Source organism: Gambusia affinis, linkage group LG11, assembly GCF_019740435.1.
Source record: "Gambusia affinis linkage group LG11, SWU_Gaff_1.0, whole genome shotgun sequence".
NCBI lineage: Eukaryota > Metazoa > Chordata > Actinopteri > Cyprinodontiformes > Poeciliidae > Gambusia > Gambusia affinis.
The window spans coordinates 2,036,901-2,062,395 of NC_057878.1; the positions used below are offsets into that span (position 1 = coordinate 2,036,901).

The 25,495-nt window shown below is 40.5% G+C and overlaps 2 protein-coding genes across 3 annotated transcripts in view; both read left to right on the forward strand.

Annotated features, from left to right (window-relative positions):
• Nucleotides 1-20,048, forward strand: part of LOC122839488 (diacylglycerol kinase beta) — a 103,718-nt gene extending 83,670 nt beyond the window's left edge. Inside the window, exons 23-26 of one of the 2 annotated variants that reach the window (XM_044131079.1) lie at nt 13,407-13,527; nt 15,188-15,248; nt 16,156-16,250; nt 19,686-20,047. In XM_044131079.1, the coding sequence (XP_043987014.1) occupies nt 13,407-13,527; nt 15,188-15,248; nt 16,156-16,250; nt 19,686-19,764 (356 nt within the window). In that variant the 3' untranslated portion in view covers nt 19,765-20,047. Of the gene's footprint in view, nt 1-13,406; nt 13,528-15,187; nt 15,249-16,155; nt 16,251-19,685 lie in introns of both variants that reach the window. The other variant, XM_044131078.1, reaches the window with a different exon arrangement.
• Nucleotides 20,049-20,214: 166 nt separating this feature from the next.
• LOC122839489 lies at nt 20,215-22,469 on the forward strand. Its single transcript, XM_044131080.1, has 3 exons — nt 20,215-20,780; nt 21,480-21,897; nt 22,079-22,469. Exons 1-3 carry the CDS (start codon nt 20,629-20,631, stop codon nt 22,220-22,222), a joined length of 714 nt encoding a protein of 237 aa, XP_043987015.1. The 5' UTR covers nt 20,215-20,628; the 3' UTR covers nt 22,223-22,469.
• Nucleotides 22,470-25,495: the final 3,026 nt, after the last annotated feature.

Here is a 25,495-nt window from a genome sequence, read left to right on the forward strand (position 1 = left end):
TTACTCAAGTAACGGACTTGAAGTTAACGCAGAGGATTAGTAGATATTGGCAGAACTGATGATGTTGTAATCACCAGCCAGCTCCGCCTCTGCACATGTTTTTATGGTAGGACACACACACACACACACACACACACCCACATACACACAGCACTCCTCCACTCTCTCTCCTCCATTTGCACCATTTTTTATTGTAAGAGAACCAATGTTAACATTCTTAGAGGATTCATAATGTAACGTCATAATGTAAAGCATTGACAAAACTCTGATGCCTTGTTGAAAAGAACTGCAGTCATTGTAACATTAAGGAGGAGTCACTAAAAAAAATTGCAGAAAATAACAGAACAAGTCACACAGGAAGTGTATTCAACCACAACCTGTATGTGAATATATAGAAAATATGAAATGTGTCAGTTTTGGGAGTTAGTGAGAAGTTAGTTGTTTTCTCATTAACATTTTTCTGTTTTTCAAAGCTACTGAATCTTCTAGGAAGAACGACAGAAAGATAGGAAAAGAGCTGGATCTAGTGGAATTCTATGAGAATTTTTATTTTGTTTTTGCAAATCTGACATGTACTGCTACTTCTGTACTGCTCTGCTTATCAGACACGTGCATCCAGATGCTGTTGCGTTTTCTTTGACACCGACTGGTGATGGAGGTGCAAACTAGACACACTGCATTGGTTGCATGAAGACTGGAAGCAGTTTGAGGCAAATTAGTTACAATAGTCCACAAGGATTCTGCTGTGCAGAAATGTCCAATGATCTGGTTTTCTAATGTGTCAACAGAGATTTCAGACGTCACAGAGTGTGTGTTCGGAAAGAACTTTGAGTGAATTCATGGTGTCATGAGTAATCGGTAATCAATCCAGTGATCAGAATTCTGGGGTCGGGTTCTGACAGCCTCAGTGCTGCTGGTGAAACATGCCATCTCTGAGACATTCTGTCTTCTCTTGGTGACTCATTTCTTTTCTCTGTCTTCTCCACCCTCACCTTGCCTTCCTTCGCTCCTCCCTCCCGGCTTGGCTCAACTAAGCCCCGCCCACTCTTCCTAGCAGCACTCCCACCGAGATGCACAATAAGGGAAAGCTATTTCAGTCGGTTCCATCCTGAAGCTGTGTATTGTTTTCTCCTCACTCGACAGAAACAGCAGAACTATAATTACTCTGATCCTCCCACTCCCGTGTGTGTCACCAGGAATAGTTGTATGTGGAACTGCTGGGTGGATGGTGGGAAAGTGATACGGCCACTCAGTTACTGAGTTGACATCCTGTAAGAACGTCTGATCGTTGCTGTTCACTTGGCTCTCATTAGCGTAGGTATTTCTGAAAGACTCTTTAACTTCACCATTTCTTTCTCTCCAATGTGGAAGAATTCTGCCACCGATGTGGGCTGAGGTATTTCATCTCCTCATCTAGTGGCGCATGTGGTGTATTTCAGTCCTGGATCATAGTAACACAGTGTTCTTTGTCACGTCGCCAAGTGCGCTCCCCTGTACCTTTCCCTCTGCCAGGGCTGGCAAGGTGAGTTACAGCTCTCTCTGACCATCTGCTGGGACTCGGACCACCCTGAGACAATAACAGGCGGGAGGAGGAGGAGGACCGCTGTGGGTGGAGGAAGGATACACAAATATATCTGCTCATAATTATAGACTAACACCTCATGCTGAGGCACAATGAAAGCAGCATTGAGCTCTGAACTTGACTCAGCTTTCAGTTTCTAATTACAGGCCTTGTTTATAATAGCTCGTCACTCGGCTGAGCACCGAAAGGATGAGTTTAGTCTTAGTGTTTTCTAAATCAGCAAATCTCGTTTGAATGGTGATTTGATTCTGGCTTATTGTACCGTCACTCTGCAATCTCTGGGATTAAAGATGAGACCTTACTGGGCTTTGATCAGTTTCAAATGGAGGACGTGTAACTTCCAGCTGTGGATAAAATGAAGAGACCACTGCACTGAACCCCATTGAAAACCTCATGGTCATTCCACCAAATATTGGTTTCTGATCTCTTCGCGAGTTAAAACATTATTGTTGTTTCTCAATGAATATGAACTTGTTCTCTTTGCATTATTTGAGGTCTGAAAGCACTGCACAAAAATATAGAAAAATTTCTATCCAAACCCGAAGAACATTAAAAGCAAATTCCATTTTTTTCAATTTCTCAAAGGCTAAGTAAAAACCAGAAAGCATAGTACTCTGTCACATCTTTGTGTTTCTATCTTTTCATTGAGTTTGAGTAAATTGTGCTGCTTCATTTTCTACCAGTGTGATGTTGTAACAGAAACATTTGATCATCAGCCAAGCCTTGCTGCCACAGATGGTTTTCACATGTAGAAAATTTCTTCAGCATGTTCCTTCCAACTCGGAGACTGCACATATTATTGCTACTCTGTCACAACAATAATCAAAGATCAACCTTAGTCCTGCTACATTATGCAGAAGCTCTGTCTGCGCTGTGGATGATGACATGGCTGAATCATATCCAGCCTGACCTACTTTGTGACTCAGTCAAGGCAAGATCATTTCTTAGAAACATTCATACACAGGGTTATTTAAAGGGCTTTAAGGGCAAAATAAACACCTGATGTATGAAATATTCAAAGAAGCCATCACCTGAAACGAATACAAAGTGACACAAAATGTCAATTTTAAGCAAATAAAAAGCTAAAGCATGACAGAAGTGACAAAGAGGTCTTCTGCCTGCATGGGAAAACTGCAGTAAGCAGTAATGTTTTCAGTCCTGATTTAAAATAACCAGCAGTTTCTGTCATGACTCATGCTTTCCCTTATTTACTTCCTTCCTTAGGAATAGTGTGAAGGGAACTCTAATGGCCGGAGCGTTCTGCACAGTTCAGAGCCAAACTGTAGTTAGGCCCAAGCAATCAGGACTTCGTAGAATATTACCAACATTTTTGATTCAGTGCTATAAGTTAAAGACTGGCGACTTGGATCTATGTTTCAGGTGTTGGTCAGGAGTACAGCAGGGTGACAAGCAGCAGCTGACTGATTCTTTACAGAGACCCATAAAGATACTGTTACAACAACCCATCATACTGAACATAAAGGCCTCACCAGTTTTTCTGTGTCTCATTCTGATGGGAAATCATTTATTCTAGAAATGCTTGTAAGGTGGCACTAAGTGGATTTAAAGAACTTACTGATGTCCTTGTTTTGCAGCTTTTGGAAACATCAGTGCTAGAGTTCTAATGTCTAACCTCACATTTATGGGATCAAACACAATTACTTTTTGTTTCTCTACCTTAAAGTGGTTGGAATTTTGACCCATCCATCCATATTTGGATGTCAGAAATATCAAGTTGTAAGATACACATCAGCATACATATCACAGTTGATGTTTCAGTGCTGCACAATCTGAGATAGTGAGAGACTCTAAATTTTGAGTAAAAGCAGCCTGAGACTGGAGCCTTGAGGTTCCCCACATGTGTTTTTTTGTTTCTACTGATTTAAAGAACATTTTTGCCAAATGACAGAAAGTAGTTCTGGACAAGCGCGATCTGAAACACAAAACACCCAAGACTCTCCATTCCAATCATTTCCACTGTCCAATGTCCAATATTCCACATAGTTTCATCATGTATCATGGGCTCCACGTTTTGTTTCTACGGTGATATTGAGTAAGGTTTGTTTAATGAGGGAAGACGCTGCTTTCGGTAACGAGATGATCTGAGTTTCCTCCTTTATTTCACCTGAGTTTTACATTATTAGCCCACGATAAAAGCTCCATCTATTCCTGATCAGGGTGATGTGTATATCATCTGGTTTTCTAGATTGTTTAGTTTTTTGTTTTTTGGTTTTTTTTGGAAGGTTTGCATTTTTAGCCGTGGCAACTATGAACATTTTTGGCTCCCGATTGGATTCTGTGTGATTTCTGCTTCCTGCACAGCAGAGAAAATAAACCAGCGCAGCAGTAATAATTCTTGCTGCCCGCTGCTTGGCAAAAAGAAAAAAAAAAGTGCCATCCCATCCCAGAATGCACCATGACTGCTTTATGTAAGAGGCTGTTCTGTTCTATTCTTAGCTCCACCTCAGTGAGAAAGTAACAGCGCTGGCTGCCTGAGAGTCCAAAGCACAGAGATCTGATGAGGTGGGAACCATCGGCCTCACACGCAGGGACACGGCCAGGATGCCGTGCCCATTTATGGTGCTTGGAGGAAGTAGAGGTGTATAGGTGGGCGTGTGAGGGAGGGGGGATTTATGCTTCACTGTACAACAGGAACAGAAAATATAAATAGCTCTTCTTTACAGTCCTAAAAATAGCGTGTCACACTCATATTTTGCCTTGTTTGTCTTCTGACTCGTAAACTTTCTTAGACCGGCACAGAAAACAGGACAGAGCTCATCCATTGTCTCACCCCAGCTGCTGTCCCTCTGCCTCTATCCCCCCCGCCCTCCCACCGCCCGTCCTCATCCTTTAGTCTCCAACCATCCATATTTTTCTTAATGGACGTCCAATCCTATTAGAATTAGTTCCCAGAAAGCTCTGCAGAGACGTGGGGATGTGTGCCACAGCAGCATGCAGCCCTGGCATGGCGCAGGTCAGCGAGCATGCAAGCTTTGTGGTGTAAACTGTGAAATGTAAAAGCTTCAGATGAAGATCATGCTGCCCGAGATGTAAAGGAATAAAGAAATGTTATTACTGTGCAGGCTTTGTAATGATGGAACGACACATGAGGAGAGTCTGGACTGTCTGTAGGCACTGCTAGCTGAGAATCCCTCATCGGGATAAACCCTGTGTCATGTTTGGTGTGTAAAACAGTGAGGTGTAGTCAGTTTACACTGATAGACGCTGCAGTGCTGTTTGACTGTGTTCTGCATGGACAGATGTACCATAACCTGCAGGATTTTCCTCTATTTGTATATGATGAATGATGTTGAAAGTTGCAGCTCTTTAGTTTTGGGCTCCGTTTGATTGATTTTTACTGTAATGATTTTTTTGTCAGGAACAAATTATGAAAAGGTCTTTTCAGCTGCTTTTCTTCATAACAGTTAAAGAGGAAACAGAAATCTTTTTTTTTTTACAAAATCTGTGATTACAGAGACTTGAGTGACAGAATGCCTAATAATCATCTCACTGATTTAAAAAAAAAATCTGTTCAAAGTTCCACATTTCTTAAGCTTTATTTTTGCCACAACATGATCTTACAGAAAAAGTTTTAATTTCTGCAAACAAGATTCCCAAAAGAGACAGGAGATGAATATATGTAATGTTTAAAGTGAAATAACTTTTAATAGCCCCCTTCATATAAATCAAAGATCGTGACCTGAGCAGATGTCAAAGGAAGCTTCCTATCTCAGTCATTCATGTGGTATATATGTATATTACACCACATGTGCAGTTTGTATATGTGGTGTAAACATATACAGCTTACACCACATATAAACTGTATATGTGGTGTGAGCAAAAATGTTTGTTGTTACAAAAAAAAAAAAAAAAGGCAACTGTTGAGTTTAGTGTCACTCATGCTAAATATTGCAGAGTTGGCTTTCAAGAGAGGTCATGAAACAGGAAGTAAAATTAGAAGGGGCCTAAGAGGATTGATCAAAATTCAGCTGAGTTTCTGTGATTGGTCAGAAAACAAGGAAATGCAGGGAAAGTTAAGGTGATTGGTCAGATTTGCAAAAAACTTTTGAGGACTGGCGAGAATTGCAAGTCCACCTAAAATTTGTGAATGATGAGGGAATTTGCTTTAATAGTTGCAATCGCAAACTTCCTGGAGGGACTGGATGGTGTTACAGACGAGATCTGGATCTCCACTGGGTTAACCTGGTTAAATAAATGAAATATTAAAAATATTAAAAAAGGAAAATAGTTTCATAAGCAGTTACCAAAGCACCTGGAAATGACAGTGAGTGAAGTTCATCATAGATATATTTGACTTGCTTTACATTACCAGCACATTCCAGGGGATTCACTCTGTTTATGAAGGTCGGATTCTTGAATGATGCAATACTGGAGAATGCAAAATGAAGACATTGTGCAGTTTGTGTGCATGTTGCCAGTTTTGTTGCCAGTAGCGTTTTGAGTGAAATTCTCCACGGAGCCATATGTTTGCCTGGAAGTTGTTTAAATCTTCCTTTCAAGTATTCTCAGTTTCTCTGCATCTTAGAGCAAGAAAACTGTTTGTCATCTCCTCTGATCAGTATTTTCTATTTTTCCCCAATTCCATGATTTAACATCAGCACTTTGTGTTTAGTAAGCCTGCCTTTGTTTACATTATTGCTCTGTTGTTGCACTTTTTTTGCATTGAGGCAGAAATAATCTTTATACTCTCATTACTTCGGTATAGTTGATGTTGGATCGTGTTAGTTAAAGTGAAGTCACGTTTAAAGGTTTTAACATGTCGTTCTTTTGAAAAAAATGTGTCTGGATAATTATGCTGTGCTTTAAATATCTGTCAATAAATAAAAATATTGTCAAAAAAATCATTTATTCCAGTAACGTCATCACTTGGTAAAATACTTTATATAAATTAATTCCACACAGACTAGATTTGTTCTAGCTTTCATTTTGGGTAACTATGAGGATTTTCTGCTTACAGTCCCAAAAAAATGAAAATGTTTAACTTTGGCCTAATGCAAAGTATGTTCAATACTTGTATAAAGGTTGTTATTTTCAAAAAGTACTTTTAGTTTGACAGAAAAGCCTCATTGGATCATTATCCTAACTTATTAAATATGACTGTTCTGCCTAAAGACAGAGCGACATTCCAAAGGAAATGAGTGATATACTGGGTAGTTTTCCCAAAAGCAGACAACTGACATGAAACGCTGAATAACAACCAACTTATTGCTGTTGAAGTTCAGCCTTAACTCTCTCTCTCTCTCTTGGTTTTGCTGTGTAAATCTCTGTCTCTATGCACATGCTGGAGTTTTCTCTGGGTGCTTTGATTTTCTTTCCAAGTCGAAAACATCCAATCTATGTTCTTATGTTTTAGGAATTTATTATTTTGTTTGGCCATTTTTACTAGAAGACTCTGCAATATAGCTGCAAACATGAGCCATAATCTGACCATATATTTGCCATTCCAACAATACATTTGCTTAATGGAAACACAGCAATTTAGAAAAAAAAATTGTTTCTCGATAAACAGTTCTGACCCTAGAATGAGGAGTTTTGTTTTTTATTTTCATCCATAGCAAAATTGGTTTATTTCGCAAAACTGCAATGGAAACACTTTGTTCCATCACACAAGTGATGGAACAACTGGATGTTGTTGACCATGTGCCAGCTCTGGCACCAGCTACAGAGAAGAAGATGACAGGAAGTAGTTTTAGGACCATGCACTCATTTTTTTATGACTTATTGCCTGAATAGACTTATTCACATGGGATTATAATCGCTTCTTATTTTAATGGAAACTGCACAATTATGTATTTGTGTTTTTTCAACATTAGCAGACTATTGACAAAGTTTTGCTCGCATTTGTAATGGAAACGCAGACAGTGAAGTTGCTTTGGCCTTTCATATGTTGCCTGTTCTATTTAATTGTGCCTTTATGTTGGCCCTCAGGGATCAGGTTCAATTGAATTGAACTGAATTGAATTGAGGCACTTTAGCCATCCAGGACCAGATTAGTAAGGTTAGCAGTGCAGCCCATTAATTACATTGCAGTGCTGCTCGTTCCCCCTCCCACACTTCACACCTACTAACAAACTCAGCTCTGAATCTCTCTTGGTGACTCAGAGGCATAAACACAGTAGATCATAGTCAGTCTAATGTGTCTTCTGTAGGACTTCTACTATGTCCAGAGACCTCAAAGAATTGCTTGTATGTGGTTTGTTTTCATGAAACATCCCCATATACCAGCAGGAAGCCATATATTTCTGATATTATCAATCAATCAGGTTTATTTGTATAGCACATTTCAACAAGGCTGTTCAAAGTGCTTTACATCATAAAAACGCAAAAATAAAAAAGTCATAAGAACAATCACTCATTAAGAAACCAGTAAGAATTATTAGATTTTTTGAGTGCCAAAATCAATCATCGATACACATCAAATATATCATGACTATTATCAACTATTCTGGTGGCTAATTAGACACCAGAATAGTGTCTAGCTAGCCACAAACAAGTTAACTGCTAATGTAGTTAGCTTATTCATCCATCCATCCATTTTCTATACACCCTTTGTCCCTAATGGGGTCAGGAGGGTTGCTGGTGTCTATCCCCAGCTAACGTTCTGGGTGAGAGGCGGGGTTCACCCTGAACAGGTCGCCAGTCAGTCGCAGCTTATTTAACATGTTAATATTTTAACACACAGGCTTCTGACCTTTGAACATAGATCTCCTTCTCTGTTTCAGCTGTTCATCTATGAGGATACTCTCCCTTTTTCTGACAAAAGTAATCTCTGAAAACAGCTCAAACAAGCCCTAATTTATTTTACTGTTGTGGACAAAACAACATTTACATGCACAACCTATGAACAAATAAAATACATGAACAACGATACATACAAAACCATCAAAAACATTACTGTTGCATCCTGTTTTGATCAACAGACAGCTTTAATAAGAAAAACATTTATTTGTTCTTTAAACAATTAATTTATGGTTAATTCACAGGAACCCTGTGATTAATCAGATTGAAAATTCTAACCGTTTGAGGGCCCTAAAAAACACACAAATTGAAATTAAAACTTGGAAAGAAGTGTACCAGTGTTTCAGTTTTTATGCGTAGTCTCACAGACCACGAGTAAAACTCTTGTCTGACATATTAAAGAATTAAATGCTGCTGTAAAAATTTTTATTATTATCGCTTACCAAACTCATTTTGGTTCAGTTTGGTGTATTTTCATTCATTGAGTGCAATCTAAGTATTGTGAGACAATTCATGCTCCAGTGTGGCCACAGTCTCATTGATGCAGACAATGTGCTAATGAAGTTAAATAAAGTTCTTGCAGTTATTTATGTTTCATAAGCTTTTAACAGTGAATCAGTTTAAATATCTGATGGTTGTCTGAGCAGCCATAAGTGTTTTCTTTTGTTTACTTTCACGTAAACAAGCATGACTCAGACTTGTCCTGAGTCCGAGGGGGCGGAGCCTTTTTGAGAAACAATTTCCTTTCCAGAGAAAAGCTTACAACCGCTTCCTGTCTGTGGACTGAAACAAAGCCAGCAGGCCGAGCGAGCTCTGGCATGGTTGGAAAATGATTACCATTGTTCACACTGTAACAGACACACAGAGCCAGCAGTTCCAGTCCCAACAGGCTGCAGAGCTAGCTGCAGCTTGTTGGGGTAGCATGCAGTGCTGATACCCTCAGGGGGGCTGAGAGACTCCTGGATGATGATTCCATGTTCCTCATTCCACCTCTGCCTTAAACAAAGAGCCTTTATTCAGAAAACAACCTCAGATCAAAAAAGTTGTGAGAAGTACTTGGAGAAGACTTGTTCTAAAGTCAGGATGGGAGGGCCTGTAGTCATGAACTGATAAAGAAAAATGCTGCTTTTAAAGAAGTCATGCTAACATGATTAGGTCTGAAAGTCAGTCATAGAGTATATACCCAGAACTACTCAATAAGGGATCAATGGCATCACACATTGGAAATATTTATGGTACTTCCAGCAGCCAGTATGCAGAGGATTTTTTTGCAGGAACGTAATTTGGTGTGCTCTGAACTGGAGGTCAATGTGATCACAGAGTGATCCCAGCATCAAGTTCTGGTTTACTATGGGAGTTTACTACACTATCAGTACCCTTAGCAACCTTTTTCCACTTTTATCATGGCAGCATGGACCTTACCAGAGGGGCCGCTTTTCATTGGCTGATGCTCATTCTACGTGGTCACGTGGGTGGCCGTCTCACAAACACACGCTTCTCGTTAGCTAAGTACAGCATAATAGCAGTTCTAATACAACTTCTAAACCTTGAAGCCTGTCTGCTACACAGTCTTATGTTAGCTAAACAGATCAATATGCAATGTGTACTGTATCTGACACACACTAAAGATTTTATTTTAACAGAAAAGGCTTTGGACTAAACTGTTACTCGTGTTAGCCTCTCTAGCACCAAGTACAGCTGGTCAATCAACCATCGCTGTGTTCAGGGAAGCGCTGTTTAATAATCCAGAAATAAATATCAAGCCTGGAAATTTGATATCATAACGGAGTGAATGTTATGTTTTTAACGTAATCTTTGCTCGTCTTGTGGGGGCGCAGGCGGTTGCCACGGTAACAGGTGTGCTTAAACCACAAAGAGAGAGAGAGAGTAAAAAGGTAGAGTGGTTTTGGGTTTATCACCTGTTTGGGTTATTTTACTTTTGTTTACCTTTGCTGTGGCGCATTACAGCCGCTGTAGTTTCTAAACGTTGGACTAATTACGTCGTTCGTTTGTGACGGTCGCATCGTCATTCATAACAAACATCAAATAGAAAAAATAGATTTCATAAAATTTTAACAAACAAATGGCTTCTTTACCTTAACAGAGCTCTTTGGTTCCTCTTAACAGTCTGTAGCTTCTCATATTGAGGTCATCAAACCAAATTTCAGATCTACCGTAACTGACTGACTGACACCTGCTGGCCTCAGGTTTGCAACCAGCTTGTGACTGAGAAACCAGTAACCTCCTCCCAGATGATGACATGAACTTGTTATTTCCTCTGTCCATTGTAGTAGCTGATATATTGTGAAAATCCGGTAGAAATGATGCACTAATGGAGTCATGTTTACATAGAAATAATGCGCTACGAGGCTTTGCTTGTGAGACTTGCGGTCACGTGGGTCGGTTGTGGGCGGAGCTTGGTAAGGTCCATTGATGTAGATTTTAGGGCAAATTGTCTCGCTTTCAAGACCAAGAAATCCAATTATCTGTTTATCTTCCACTTTATCCAATTAGCATGGACTGCATGATCTGAATGGATTATCCAAGCTTTTAACAGGTTTCCTCTCAGGGTTCTCCTCTATTGAGCTCCATCTATTTTACCATAAACTGTGATCAACTTTTTTTATATAGCTCTGCACTTCTGATACCACTGGTTTCTTGGCTGCTTTTCCGAATAATCCTCTATTTGCTTCTGTTTATTTAGGAGGACTCTAATGACTCAGTAGGTTTGCAGTTGCTCCATCCTCTCCCTTCAGACGATTTATTGAACAGACAACCAGAGTGTTGCTTTGATACTTTCATGCATGTTTCAGAAATCCTTTAATCTCCCCCGACAACCAGTCAGCTGTGCAAAACGCCTGGTAGAAACCAATTGATGCCTTTGAGGACAAAACTCTGTAGTTTCCAAGCTTCTGCCTCCCACTCAGCTCCTTCAGACTAGCCAGCAGCAATTAGCAAACACCTGGTGGTACTGCGCATCTGCTGAGCTCATTATAAGAGCTACTTCTCAATACAATGCTGGTAAAAACATTGTTAAATTCTGTGATGACTTCCTGAAGGTGGAGCTTCAGATAGAATATGAGTCTTTAAAGAAATTGAGGCCCAATTTCAAAGCAGTACATTACAAAGTCAAATTTATTATTAGTCATATTTGAAGTACATCTACAATTTTTATAACTGAAGGTACATAGTTAATTGATTGTGCTACAAACTGATTCTATGTGGCTGGAAAACACATTTTACTTCCCATTTAACTTCCATAGAACAACTGAATTATTGACTTCTATTGATTAGTTCAATTCCCTTTAATTTTATGAAGAGGTATCAGAATAGAAGTGCTTCAGTACTAATGTAGGCAACTTTCTTTTACTTGGAAAGAAAACTTCTTTTAGTGTTCCTTGTTGTTCGTCTTACTTTACTGCCGTGTTGTTGTCTTAGACAGAGCATTCTGTCTGTGAAGTTCATCTGGGTTCAGAGTCTGGCCTTAAGTTTGGTGCCAAACCACATCGTTCATTCATCAGAACAAACTAAGTGATGGCAGGAAGACGAAAGCGGAGAAGTAGAGGAAACCAAGTCATCTTGGTTTCTGTTGCCATGTGATCTGTTTGCCACGACACTTAATTAGTGTGTCCGAGTTGCCGCCAACACTTTCTGCTGTCACACCCCACAAATTATCGCGCCGGCCGAGAGGACAAAACAGTTCTCAGATTTTCAGCTTGAAATTCATCCCGCAAAGAATCTGAAGGAGTTTCTGGGCCAACTCAAAACGGAGACGTTCAGAGATCACGTATGAGTTAAGATGAACTGCAGAAGAGCATAATCCTTGTGTCTGTAAGCACGCTGAACAGAAACACAAAGCGGGATTGTTTTACACACATTAAAGTTTCAGTGCCAGACTGCTGTCCCTCTGTGGGCTCCTTTCAGCAGGAGAAAGTCGGATCCAGCCTGTTGCGGCATGTCAGGCGTTCTGCACACACAACAGAGAAAGGGGAAGGAAGTTCAGGTGGAGGCAGCGCTATTCTCCCGTGCCTGAAGGCTTTACAGGTGAAAAGTTGCTGAATGCGTGGACTGTTCTGAGGGGATTGTGAACACAACAAATTTACTGTGTGCTGTCCTCAGAACACATCAAAGCCTGTACTACAAAACGGGTTTAATGGCCTAGAAGATAACTTAAGGATGAGCTTTTCAGAATCGTGAAGGTGTTTTAGTCATGGCCCAGGCTGGGATCAGGATGGATACACAATGATGAAACCATCAATGGAAATCTGTCCTTGCCAATGCTGTCAGATTGATCAACTCTAACCCCCACTGTTCTGCACTGAATGATTGTTGTTGTTGATCAGGTTGTTGTATGTTTTTTCATGTGTGTAATCGCTGACTGTGCAGCTAATAGTCTTCAGGGAAAGGAGGTTTAAGTGAATTAAACTGAAACAAGAATAATACATGTTAAACTGGCCTTGGATGGATGAGGGACTTGTGGTACTGAGGGTTTTTTGTCTGATCAGCAAAGGAGCTGATCATTCCCCCACAGGTCAGAGTCCTGGCATCCGAAGAAACACTCCTGAAAAAACAATTATGCCAAACACTATTTCTATCAAGGGAGGAGAGGTGTGTGTGGTGGAAAATAATAAATAAATAATTCTAGATCAGATGATGATATGCTCGATCCACATGGGCAGATCTATTCAGTCTAGTTCTGTGCGTTGTGCTCTGAGCAATGTCATGCTTTTTTATTTATTTCACATTATATTTAGAATCCCTAAATTAACTTTCTGAACTATTTGAAAAAAGGTTTGCTTTACTTTATTTTTACATGTTTGACCAACTTGACTTCTCGTTTTTGTCTGGTTAACTTTCTTGTTGTTCTACTCCTAATTGCACTGACTGAACAAATGAACTTTGACATGAAAAAGCAGAATATTAAGATTATCACATTGCTGCTTGGAGGAGAGGTTATCAGTGTTTTACGTCAGTATTGTCTTAACTGGACCTCACTCGAATCTCTCTTTTCTTCGGTTAAACCCTGTGAATTTCTCTCTCTTTGTGTTTCTCTGCTGCCTTCCAGACTTCAGTGATCAGCTCTTGGAGGTGGTGGGCCTGGAGGGGGCAATAGAAATGGGGCAGATCTACACTGGGCTGAAGAGCGCGGGACGCAGACTGGCTCAGTGCACCAGCGTCACCATCAGGTCAGCCGCCGCCGCCGCCATCTTGTCCCCAAACTGAAGCTGTGCTCCTTCCACCGCTCAGCTTCAGTCCTTCTTGGTCACCAGCCATTGTTTGTGTTCCAGTTCAACCACACAGAACATAAAATACATACCTCCCCTGTACATGCAGAGTAAAAAATGCATTCCTTTTGAGGGTTTATGTGCGTTCGTGTCTAAACCATAACATCCTTCTAGCTGATGAATTATATATCATAGCTGTGTGCTTTACAAAGGAAGCAGTGGGGACTTTGGACTGACCGGCTGAGGAAGAGTCTGTGTTCAGTTTCAAGTTCTGACGTCTGCAAATAGAATGGAAAACCACTGGTTACCCATTAGCTATAGTACCAATGGCAACCAGTGGAGTGCATTGTAATCACTGGCTATCAATGAAGTGTATTGAAGTAGTCATGGATAATTAATGAGTAGAGGAGGGACATGTGTTTCTAGCAGACAACAGATGCTGTTTCCATCAGCAGAGGTTAATGTTCCTGCTGAGCAAAATGATTTGTTGTTATTTGTAAGGGTTCTGGTGAACGAGGAGCCAAATATGGTCTGTATTGAACTTGTTTCTAGTAAAGTCAAAATAAAAAGTTACTTTAAGTTAAAAATGTGTAACTTTTAAAGTAATTCAATACAAAAAAGTAAGTTTTCATCACTAAACCAAAATAATACACTTGTTAAGAGTGCAGTCTTTCAGACTAGCCAGCAGCAACAGCTTCTCCCAATTAGCAGTCTGTCATGGACGCTAAGTGTAGTTAGCATGGCCACTGATGACGGTGGATGATTGGAGGGTTTGTCTCTGATTGGTTACTTTTGATCAGGAGCAGTGCATTTCTTCAGATGGCAACAGTTACACTGACAGGAGGACTTGATCTTTTCAAAGACTATCTGTCTCATGTTATACTGTCACGACATGCTGACAGTTTTAACAAATATGTAAAAAACATTTTTTATAAAAGTTATTTTATGTACTGCAGCTTTAAGATGGCGTTTCATGCAGAGGCAGCAGTGTAAGGGACAGGTTTTCTCTGTCTTTAACAACAAGCGAACATAAAACAAACAACACTTTAACAAACTTTTAAAAGTTGACTGAAAGCAATTCTCATTGTTTGATAATATTCATAACTAAAGTTTCTGATGAGGAGTTCAGAGTGGAGGAAGCATCTGACTGTGTCCACTGTGTGTCAGCTAATGTAACAAGGAGAGGACTTTGGTTAGGACAGCGGTCTGTGTTATAGTGGAACTGAGGGACCTGGACTCTTGTTCAGTTTCCTAGACCAGAATTAAAAGCGTATTCATCCCAGCCAATCTCCCACAGCGTGTTTCTTCAGTCACAGAGGCATGTACAAAAGTCTTAAACCAACTTTGGCTGTGTGTGTGTGTGAGCATGGGCGTGTGTATGTGTGTGTGTGTGTGTGAACAGTGGGTTAAGGGAGTTTAAAGAGTGGGGGCCTGTCTGGGATCTGTTCTCATGGGAACAAGGAGAGCAGTGTCTGACCCTGACACTGGGACAGAGTTAACAGTCGTCCCTCTCGCCTCAGAGATGTGTGATATCTGACCTTCTTGACCGTCGCCCGCCTTTACCAACCTCTGCTCCCCACACTAACTCCCCGCCTGTCATCCCTCTGCTGTCTGTTTCCAGGACTTCTCGGCGGCTGCCCATGCAGATCGATGGTGAGCCCTGGATGCAGCCTCCCTGCACGGTGAGAGGACCCGTTTGTTTCCTCCAAAACCCTTTCATTCACAAATTCCAACCACCCTGACCACTGCTGGTAGCACCATATCATTATTTACCAGTATTTAGTCAAATGGTTCAAAGGGTTTCTCTCAGCTCTCTGTTTTACTACATCAAAAATATCAAAGAGAATACAGGGAGGCATCAAAACACATCCATATTATGCAAACATAGGAGTACATTATTAATCTTAGTTGAATTCAGGTAAAGACTTTGACTAAACATGTTCTTGTAGCTCTGATTCTGTGTTCAGTGTCATTGTCCTGCTTGGACAACAGTGGTCTGAGACTGAGTGCCAGCCCCCACCAGGCTGACCAGCAGCATTTCTCTTACTTTAAAGCTTGACAAGTTCCCATAACAGACTCTCACTGCATTGTCTTTCAGATATTTAGAGGACAACAATCTGAATTTCCTTCCACTTCACACATTGTGCCAGTCTCTCTAATAAAACCTCAAATAAAATACATTGAAATTTTGGGGTTGTAATGGACAAAAGACACAAGGTTGAAGGAGCATGAATAAAGTCAAACCTTTCAGAGTTAACATAGCAAGCTAACAGAGACTGTTAACATGGTAAGCTAAGCTTGGTGTTGTTCTACTTTTGTCACGTCTGACTCCTTCATAGTTCCCATACCAGACTTTGACCTCCAACAATGTCATTCCTTCAAATCTCACAGCACATTATTCATCTCACAAGGGGAAGTCAGTTAATTATCACTGTGCAGCAAAGCCTCTCTTGTCAGTTTTTCTTTTTTTTTTTTTTTTGCTGTAACATTCTAATAAAAGATGATTGTCAGTCTAGTAAGCTTATCAAGCATAGTTTAAGCAAAGTTTTCAAAGTGGATTCTGTCATTTTCCTTTCTTTACTCCCTCAGATTATCATCACACACAAAAACCAGGTCTCCATGTTGCTGGGCCCGCCCCCGAAGACCTCCTTCTTCACCTTCAAGAAACGCAGCTACAGCCGCGAGTAGGACTCAAACACCCCGACTCAGAAACACACACACACACATCTAAACGTTACAACTTCCTGCTGCCAAACAACAGCCGTTGGATTATAGACGTGAGAAATTCATTTTTGTTCCTGGAGTTGCACGCTGCCTTTAGACATTTTATTCTCAGAACCTACGGAGGTGACAACGGACGGAACCAACCATCATCCTGGAGTCCGAAAACATCCTTTCCCTCAGCCACTTGAAAATGCGAGTCACACACCAATACGACCCGGCCAGCTGAGTTCTGCTGCTCGGTCCAGACGGTCAGGGGCAGGTCACACAACCATCCATTAGAGACCAAAACACTACGACTGGGAGAGAGGAAGGCGGAGACCACTGTGTTCACCTGGCACAGATGAACACAGTGAGATCCTGGTCCTGGTTGAAGTACCTGTATGAATAATGAAACAACGGCGGCTTGTAAGAGCTCTCGTCTCCGGGTCTCCCCACAGACTCTCAGCACGCCACAGCAAAGGAAAAGCCTCATTCATTATTAACGGACTGCGCTTGCAGATTGATGGCATCGTGGTGTAACAGCGGCCCGAAAAGGACAGAAGCATGCTGGGACTTAGTATCTATAGTATCACTGTCCTACAAAAAGAAACCCCTTAGAGCACTTTCCCTGACTGAGTGGACGATCCGGCGGAGGCTCCCGGCACGGAAAACCTCCACTATTGCTACGATATCGGTCTGGACTGAAAGTAGATCATAGAGACAATGTGGTTCATTCTTGGTTTCTGTTAGAAAAGTGATGCATGTGCTGTAACACTAAATTCCTGATTTCAGTAGAATCAGCTCCTGTGCTCAGTACAACACACACAACCAGTGACGTCAAAAGCCCTGAGGGCTGCTGAAGCATGGGCCACTTCTGACTTTTATTAATCTAGTTCAGCATCAACAGGTCAAACAAACTTGTGTGTGTATTGCATGGAGGGTCTCTGTCACTAGCTGTGTTTCCATTACAGATGTGAGCAAAACGTTTGTCACTGTTCTGTTAATGTTGGAAACAAAAAAAAACATTTTGCAATTGAGTTGTTTCCATTAAATAAGAAACGCAATTAAGATCACACATGAATAAGTTTATTCACACAATAATTTGTTCAAAAACACGCCACGCCATCATACTCCAACTACTTCCTGTCATCGTCTTCTTTGTGGTTTTCACTAATGGCAACATACTGTTGCTTGCAGTTTTGAAAAATACACTAATTTTAAGACAGCCAAAGAAAAAAAAATCCTCATTCATCCTAATACCAAAATTATTTATCAAAAAACTAAGTTGGCAAGGTTCAAAGTTGGCGTGTTTCCATTAAGCGAGTTTATTTTTGAAATGCCAAATTATGTGGTCAATGGAAATGCAGCTATTGAGAGTTGACCCTCAGTATTTGAGTCAAACTTTGAGGGAAAGCTGCCAAACCTTCACTGAGGTCCATCAGGAGTTAATGCCATGAAAAAGAAAATTGCTTGAAATGAAAAACGTAGTAATATTAAAGCTTGGTTTGGTGTTTATCGCAAATGTATACTGTCCCGACAAAGTATATTAGAAGAGTATGTGCAGATAGAATATGTATATTTCTGGAAACTAGGTCTTGCCCACATATACTGTAAATGTACAAATGAATGTCTTTTAATATATTGTTGAAATATTCCACTGATGCAGTCGCTCTCCAAAAGCACTTTTCCAGTCCGTCTAATCACATCAAATGATATCATCATGGTGCAAAGAAAGTTCTCTCCAGCTAAACTCTAAAGTTTATCATACCAAAACACATTCTTCACCAGGTTCTAAAATGATTCAAATCTAACCTCAAGTCTGAGAAAACACACACCAGGCTCCACCCTGTTGCTATTTATTAAATAAAGATGAAGCTAAAATGGAAATGATGAGCATAAAAAAAAAATAAAACTAAAAAAAAAAAACATAGCAGTAACTCAGGAGCCAAAGTAGCAGCAAGGTAGCTGCCAAGCTCTCCTGAGGTGAAGGTCTTAGCACATTTACACCAGATGGTCAGAGAAACGGCTAAATAAAAACAAAGGACCTCCATGTTGGATCATACTGTCGCCAGTTTGCATGGTGAATGTTAAAGTTCATGACAGGACAGATATACAGAGATTCACTGAAGGGATGCAGAGAGAAAGATTCACACCTGAATGAACCACAAAACTGACCATGAACTCCACAGCCAGAGGTCAGGTCTTCTGTCTGACAGCAGAAGTTTGAAACTGCTTCATCAGCCAAACAGTGACTCCAAAACAGCAGCAAATCCACAAGATAATGGCTGCATGGAGTCAAAGTTGCAATGGTCTAGTTCAGGGGTGGTCAATCCTGGTCCTCCAGGGCTGGTGTCCTGAAACCTTTAGATGTACCTCTACTTCAACACTCCTGAGTCAAATAATGAGGTCATTTGAAGGACTCTGGAGAACCTGACTGCACTGAGGAGGAGATTCAGCTGTTGGATTCAAGTGTGTTGGACCAGGAAGACATATTGTTTGTTTATTGTTAAATAAACAGTAATGTGGAAGCTGTGATTATATTTAATATTTTGAGGTTCAATTGAAACCATTGTGGAATCAACTGGTTCCCACAGGTGTCAACATTTTCCCTTTGAGTTAATTTAAAAACTAAAATAACCAATTTTTGCTAAATAGCTTATCTAGCTACTTTAAATAGCTAAAATAAGCTAAATGCATGCTAGCCTTTAGCCTTCCACTGCTCTGAGAATTTACTTTCTTCACTGCAAACTCACATGACACATTTGCCACTACTTAGGAAACTTACTCCTGATGAAATTGTGCACAGAACATCACTTAAAAAAAATATGAATTAACCCTTTAATCTGCCATGAATATTCACATGATGTGAATTAGATGATGTGGAAAAGTGTGCTGCTGCAGGGCAGAGGGAGACCGAGACGTTCTGACAGTCCAAACTGAGCTCCACTGTAGGGTTGGGCGTTCGACGCCTTCACACCCTGACTCCCTTTAACAGCCACTGAGTCCGTGCTCGTGCCAGGCGCCATAGAAACCAGTCTTAGGTGTCACTTCAGCTTCATTTTGCAATATGGGATGATGTTCATCAGTCAGTTACATCCATCTTGGCGACCAGTTTGGTGCTGAAATGTTCCAATATAACAACAGCATGTACAGAAAAGGAGCCTGGGTGCCAGCTGGACTCAGTGGTTACAGAGTGCATGTTTACAGCAACTGTACATTTACTGAGAGAATGGTTTTAGACGCCTATATTACAGCGTGTACATATTTGTTTGGAGTATTTTGTCAGAAGTTAATTAAATCACCGCATGCCTGCTGAGACAAAGAGTGAACAAATCAGGGTGCGTAGATCCAACTAATCAGACATATCTCCATTTCTGCCCTGGGTTTATTTGTTGTACTTTCCTTTTTTGTTCTAGCATGGAGGATCAGTCCGAACAGAAAAAGGAGGGTGCCCCCAAAATGTCTGCAGATCAGATCACTGGCCAGGCAACATAGGCATCTGCACGAAGGCTGTCTGGATGATTTTCCCATGCATGTCACGACTCATATCTGTTTCTGTCCTTTGTAGCAATCAATTGCCTTAACAAATAAACTGACCCACTCTGTGCTAATGGTCTTTCACAGTCATGTTGATCTGAACAAATGGGGAGCAGGCACTTTTATCAGTACCTGCATGGTTCGCTGTGTGGCATGCTAGCCCTTGTTTAGCAGACGAGGCTGTTCACCAGTGTGATGTAATCTGCTCTCATTAAACCGACAAAATAATTAAACCTGTTTGCTTTGTCTGAGCCTCAGTCTTCCAGAGGCAGGTTATCTCTAAAGATAAACCAGCAGCTTCAATAGAGACGGAGCTCCACTCTGTCTAAAGTGCTCAATGTTGACATTAGTCACAATCACAGGTTTCTGTACACTCATCATGCAGGTCACATTCATTCTGAGTTCTTGGCAGAGGTGGGGACTCGAGTCACATGACTTGTACTCGAGTCAGACTCGAGTCGTTAAAATCACGACTTGAGACTTGACTTGAAAAAATGCTCAAAGACTCGGACTTGACTTTGACTTTCATGCCATTGACTTGGGACTTGACTCGACTTGAAGCTGTTTACTTGAAAAGACTTGATATTTTTTACTCAAAGTCTTAAAATTTAAAACACATTATTTATAAACTGGCGTCATTACTTAATTTCACTCATTCCGTATCAATATGCGCAGACCGTCACTATGTTTTTCCTCTCTCCTTATGTACGTATGTGTACGTAGCTGCAGCACAACCAATCAAATTAACAGGATTTGGACGTTTAAAAAAACGCGGCGAAGCTACAGAGCTCAGGGAACGAAATACGAAATAATCGCTCGAATATGCTTCCGCGAGTAATTTCTTTTGGCTACGTAGGTTATGAAATTTCGACTAAAAAACGAACTGCAACTTGTAAAACATGCAAGAAGAGAATATCGGATGGAGATGCCACGACGTCCAACTTTGTCCGGCATTTGAAGCTTCACAAAGATCGGTAGGTGGCACTTTTCTTTTGCTGTAACATAGTTGACTTTAGCTAACTTCGTGTTAGCATGTGTACTCCCGGTTAAATTGGTGATGATTTACCATAAATCCGGTCCTTCAAATGCCTCCACAAATAATGTGCACCGTGTTAGCTCAATAAGCCGGTGGATAGTGAGCGGGGCTCCGGAACAGAAAGCAGATTCTGGGAACAGAGTCTCTCTGTCCCATCATGATGATGAGCCGGGTCTAGTATCATCTAAGGATGGTTGGTGTATTTGAAGACATCTACGTTGGGAAATTATATTGACAATATATTGTTTACTGCAGTCAGTGCATTAAGTCAACTGTTTTGACTTAATGGCCGCTGACTGTCACATGTCGTACAGACCCATTTCCAAGTAGTATAGCTTTGCTGGGGAAAAAAAAGACCAAATACAGTGACTGTCCCAAATAAATTTTGTGTTTAGAATATCTGTCCCATATTTACGGAGGACTGAAACTAACATATGTAGAAATAAAAGCAGAAAAATAAATGCACCAGACCTTCCTGAGTTTACTTGTGATAACTTCATTTATACTTATTTCATTTTTGAAAACTCTGATTGTTGTAGTGTTGATGTTTATTTATGAAAAGAAGGAGTAAACTGAAGTCAAATGTAATTCATGAATGGCTGTAATTTATTTTCTGACATCTGTTTACTTCTGACAGATTTGAAGAATACCAGATGAATAAGAGGATCACAAATGAACCTCAACAGCCTTCCATATCACAATTTCTGGACACTCGTGCTGGGCAGTACAGTATGAATCATCCACAGCAGAAAGCCATTACAAATGCCTTACTACGTGACTTAATTATTGGTTGTAATCTGCCCCTGTCTATTGTGGAAAACAAGAGTTTTCGACACTTTCTGACAGTAGTCGACAGCAAATACAGCCCAATATGTCGCAGAACAATGACATCAAAAATAGAAGATCTTGCTGCTGAGAAACATTTGATGTTAAAAACCCAGCTGAGCCAGACTGATCATGTTTCAGTGACAGTGGACATTTGGTCAGACCGAAAGATGAGGGGTTTCCTTGGCATCACTGTGCACTGGATACAAAAAGGAATTGAGAGGCTCGAGGTAAAATCAAAACTGTTGGCCTTTGAGCGCTTCAAAGGCTCGCACACAGGTGAAAGAATCTGTGAAAAGTTTGAAGCTGTATGCGATGAATACAACATCAAAGATAAGCTAGATTACATTATAAGTGACAATGCTGCCAATATGCGAAAAGCATTCACTGTATGCTTTCCTACTGACCAAGGTGAGGAACCTGATGATAATCATCGTCTTGACGACCCAGAGCTCTGGCATGACTTACCCTTGGAAGATCAGGAAACAGTCGGTGCCTCTTTGGGAAAGAAACATCGCCTGCAATGTTTTGCTCACACACTTCAGCTGGTGGTGAGAGATGGCCTGACAGAGACCAAAGTGGCATCTCCTGCCCTTTCAAAGCTATCTAAGCTCAGCTCACTACTGCACACAAGCACAACATTGAAAGATGTGTTTGAAGCTGAATTTGGTGAACGGAAAAGCATCCCTGCTTCTGTAATCACAAGATGGAATTCAACAGTGAGACAAGTGAAGGCGGTTCTTCAATGTGAACATCTAAAACTCTGTGCTATTCTTGAAAAAGCCGGGCACAAGAAGTTGTTATTCACAATACGAGTGGAACTTGCTGAAGGAGATGGTGGACATCTTGAAACCGTTTGAAGAAGCAACTGATTTGACACAAGGTGAGAAAATAGTCACGATCAGTGCTGTTGTTCCATCTGTGCTGTCCCTCAATCACCACCTTGAGAAACTGAAGCCGCAAGTCCGTTTCCTGAATGGTCTGGTCAGCAGTCTCCAGGCATCTTTGAACAAAAGATTTCTTGGAATTTTTATCAGTGTGCAAATGGCGAGAGCAGAAGAAGGGATCACTGCACCCTTTTCAGATCCAGTGTACCTCAAAGCAGCTGCTTTGGATCCAGCGTTTTCTCTGTTGTGGGTGGAACACCATGTGTTGGGCAGTCAGGACATGAAGACAGAAGTGACACAAAAAGTTAAAGGTAAAGACTGTATTTGGTGTTCTTTTTCTGTATTATTTATTTATTGTCTAAAATTCTAATACAGGGTCTTTTGCCGCTGTTACTTGGATGTTTTCTCAGATCTGATCCTGGAAAATGCTGCAGATCCTGCAAAGTTGGAGCAACACGTGACTCCTGGTGAAAAAGATCAAAAGGACTGTGAAGATGGAGGACTGTTTGCTGCTTATTGTAAGAGGCAGAAGAAGGATGTCCAGACAAGTCCAGCACTACAGCTAAGTCATTACCTCCATATTGCTGATGGACAGAACGCCCTCTTGTTCTGGGCAATGAACATGCACACTCTTCCTTCACTGTTTAATGTGGCCACCAGAGTTTTGGCAGTACCTGCTTGCAGTGCTCCAGTGGAGCGCGTCTTCAGCTATGGTGGCATCATTTTACCCCTCATCGTGCACAAATGACAGACAGTCTTTTGGCCAGTTTGGTCTTTTGCAAATGCAATGCAGAATAGTTAGCTGAAATACAGTATCCTCAATTGCAGATTTCTGTTAATTGTTCAGTTGATATATTTGTTTTGTTTCTTATGTCACTCAAAACATGGACACATAAAAATACATGTTCACTCAGTGACCAGGTCAGAGAAAAGAGGAAAAAACTGCTGTTATGGTTCTTTGTATTGTGCTGTGGAAATGTCAGCATTTTTGTCTTTTTTTATTGAATATCAAGTTTAACAGAACTGCGCAGTAAAGTGGTCCAATTTAAAAATGTTTTTTATACTTTGTGTTCAGCTACACATGTTCTATCATTTGAAATAAATACATATTTTAAAAAGAACAAATGGTCTATTATTTGAATTTTATGTATAATTGCGAATTATAAAAAATAAAATAAAATAAGAACGACTCGAAATGACTTGAAATTAAAGGTTCCTGACTTGAGACTTGACTCGACTTTACCTGTCTTTACTTGAGACTTGACTCGACTTTACCTGTCTTTACTTGAGACTTGACTCGGACTTGAGGACAGAGACTTGAGACTTACTTGAGACTTGCAACACAGTGACTTGGTCACACCTCTGGTTCTTGGTGATTCATTTCTCCAGGGCAGAATGAATACACAACGTACTTTTACGATCAGGTTTTCTCTGATCCACAAAGAGTCAGAATTGCTCTTCCTGCAGGTTCAAAACAATTCATACAATAACTCCTTGACCACACTTGAGGTCACCGTTCTGGTGTAATTTTGGTTTAAGCTTTCCTCTCGACAGAACCAGTTCGTGTACCGCTCACATGGACAGTGTGTGGTACTTCATCCCACAAAGCGGATAGAATAATTGTAGAGGGCTTGTTCCAAATTATTTATCTGTGCTATTAATAAGCAACTAGGTGGTTGAAACATGGGGACAGTTAGGAGACGGTTAGTTGTTTACAGCACACTTAATTTCTGATAGGCTTCACAGTGTAGCTTCTTTCACAGTCAAAATGGTGCATTACACACGACATGGCCAAACGTTACCGACTGGAAAAAATATGATCCAGTTTGAAACATCAACAGAGTCCATGTCTCCAGCAGAGCTGTTTTTACCAGGCTAGCCCAATGCTTAGGCTGGTAAAAACCTGCAAAAATCATTCTCCCATAATAGGAAACAAAATCCAGTCAATTGTGCTGGAAACATGGTTCAGATATCAAGCCAGAATTAGGACTGCATAGGTATGATGTATTCTTTTTTTCTTTTTTGTTTTTGAGAAAATGCAATTAGAAGCAGAAAGGTAACATTCTTTGTCATGTTCATCATGTAAGTGGTCTTATGCAGCAGTCATGGAGCCATTACTCACCCTGCAAAGGCAATTAAAGCCTTATAGACACTGGAGTCACATCAATTTTTTTTTCTCATTTTACAGCAGAAGAGCAAAAATTCATTACCACCAGTGACCACCAATGGTGACATTTTTTGGTTTCATTATCTCAAAGATGTCGACTGTGAATGAGAGCAGGACCGACTGCAAGGCAGAATTTCAATCGGGCCAATCAGCGATCAATGACGATTTTCTGCACTGCTTGTGGTTGTAGTTTGGAAACCGCAGGCAGCACAGACTGCACAGCAGTTAACAAGTAATTTAAGATAAAAAAAATATTGGTTTTTTTTGCAAGACAGGGTTAATTATTGTCAGTTAACATAACTTGACTGTTTGAAATGAACAGGAACTTCATTTTTGCTCTGAAGGCTAACTAGTTAGCTTGTAACAGTTTGCTTGGTCTCGGTGCACAAGCTGCATTTCCATTGGCCGTAAGAATTGGAATTATCAAAATAAATTTGCATCATGGAAAAGCTTACTCTTTTTGATGAAATATTTTTGGTGCGGGATCAGGTAGTATTTCATCTGTATAAAAATTAGTATATTTTGCAAAATTGCAATGAAAATACTTTTTACACATCATGAGTCACATGATCAACAACCGGATGTTACTGTCAGAAAAGACAAAGGCGACAGGAAGTAGCAGTGGATGATGATGTGGCATGTGTTTTTAATTTCTTACCGCATGAACACACGTGATTCTAATTTGTTTTTTATTTAATGGAAACAATGAATTTGTGAAATTATGTTTTTTTGGCGTTAGGGGAGTTTTATAAGCCTTTCCAGATTGCGAAGAGA